This window comes from Otolemur garnettii, unplaced genomic scaffold (assembly GCF_000181295.1).
Source record: "Otolemur garnettii isolate 467f Iridium unplaced genomic scaffold, OtoGar3 scaffold00056, whole genome shotgun sequence".
NCBI classification, from domain to species: Eukaryota; Metazoa; Chordata; class Mammalia; order Primates; family Galagidae; genus Otolemur; species Otolemur garnettii.
This window is the reverse complement of record NW_003852451.1, coordinates 7,312,258-7,314,165: the sequence shown is the minus strand read 5'-3', so window position 1 is coordinate 7,314,165 and position 1,908 is coordinate 7,312,258. Positions and strand designations below refer to the sequence as shown.

Here is a 1,908-nt window from a genome sequence, read left to right as displayed (position 1 = left end):
ACCAGGGGAGGATGGTGAAGGCTGGCACCTGTCTGTTCCCCAGCTTCCACCAGTGGAGAGGGCCCTTTCCTTGGGATGAGTTGTGCCCGGAGCTAACATGAGCGGAGTGGGGGTCTTTGATGGGGCTCACATGGTCTCCACTGTCATCCCTGGCAGGTGAATAAAGAAGAAGAGACAGACGAGAATGAAACGGAGTGGCTGATGGAAGAGATCCAGCTGCCAACTCCAAGACCAGGGAAGGACGGGCAGGAAAACGGCCATCTTACCACCAAGTCCGTGAAGGCCGAGGCCCTCAGCTCCCTGCGTGGGGATGACCAGGACAGCGAGGATGAGGTTCTGACCATCCCAGAGGTGAAAGTTCACTCGGGCAGGGGAACTGGGGCAGAAAACTCCCATCTAGCAAGAAATGCACAGAGGAAGGGCCCTGGAGAGTGGGCGGACGATCGGGCAGACGATCGGGCAGGGTTGATCAAGGGAGAGAAGGTGAGAAGAGGCAAGCCCAAGTCTGCCCAGCAGACAGCCACGGCCCCCGCCAAGCTGGTGTCCTTCCATGATGACAGCGACGAGGACCTCTTACACATCTGACTCCGCAGTGCCTGCAGGACGTGGAGCTGGGGACAGCCAAGCACCTCCAACCAAAAAAGACTTCAATTCAACGATGCTTCAGTAATTTTGCCTTTAACAAAAACTGTCTCAAAAGGGAAGAGTTTTTGTGCTGGAGGAGAGGGTGCGGGAGGTCAGGCCCTGCTCCTCCACGAGTGTTTACAGTCATTGGAGTAAGGTCTGGCTCAGCTGGCGCGGGGCGGGGCCTTGTCCCCGGGGTTCTGCCTCAAGTCCTCATTTGAAAGCATAAGGCCAGACACATCTCAGAACAGAGCTGTATTTGGGAAAAAACTCTTGCTGCTTTAGGCCCTGTAGGGTATTTGACCATTGTATTGAGCATTTTAATTCTCTCTCCCTATTTATTGACTTTGACAATTACTCAGGTTTGAGAAAAAGGAAAACACTTAGCAACAGTTTCTTCCTGCCGGCAGGGTGTCACGTGCCAGGTTTTCCACTCGAGAAGGGGAGGCTGTCAGTGTGCTGAGTACTCATCTGTCTCTCTTCTCTTTTGCTATCTGTTTCTTACGGGCACACACGTGTGCGTGCACACACGTACGTGCACAGGGTCCCGAGTGCCTAGGTTTGGAGGGTTCACCTGCTCTGTGTTTGCAGTTGGGAATGGCTGCGGCTTTGCATGGCACCGGCAGCCCCAGGTGTGCAGTGCACATTTGTCAGTATTGCTTTCACCGGCTGGTGAATCAGACAACCCACCCAAAGATTGATTTTTTTTTTTTTTTTTTTTTTGTGAGGGTCGAGTTCAGATGTCAGAGAAAATAACTTTTTTTTCCATATTTGGGGTATAGGTCTCATCTCTTCAGGTTCTCATGATACCACCTTTACTGTGCTTATTTTTTTTAAGAAAAAAGTGTTTATCGACCATTCGACCTATGAGAAGCCTTAATTTGCACAGTGTGTGACTTACAGAAATTGCATGAGTAAGGATGGGCCGAATCTCGCCCCGGCGTTGCACTTGGATTCGCGCGTGGAGGGAGGCCAAGGTGGCCACTCAGAGTGTTGCAGGAGGGGAAGGCCATGCTGGGGCTCTGCCACTGGCTGCCCACTCCCTTCTTGAAGTGTTTAATGAGTGACTTTTCTCACATTATGGAATTGTATATAGACGCGATGGTATTCATATACTGAAAAGCAAACCGCACTGCAGAATCGCTTGGTTTTAACGGTTTGGCTGGCTTATTTGATTTCAACATGAGTGTATTTTTTAAAATTGATTTTTCTCTTCATTTTTTTCCAATCAACTTTACTGTAATATAAATTATTCAACAATTTCAATAAAAGATAAATTATTAA

General features: G+C 49.4%; 1 protein-coding gene across 2 annotated transcripts in view; it reads left to right on the top strand.

The window, feature by feature from the left end:
• IGF2R (insulin like growth factor 2 receptor) overlaps positions 1–1,908 on the top strand; it is a 116,047-nt gene extending 114,139 nt beyond the window's left edge. For both annotated transcript variants that reach the window (XM_003792391.2, XM_023514628.1), the window contains exon 48: positions 157–1,908. In XM_003792391.2, the coding sequence (XP_003792439.1) occupies positions 157–585 (429 nt within the window). In that variant the 3' untranslated portion in view covers positions 586–1,908. The remainder of the gene's footprint in view (positions 1–156) is intronic.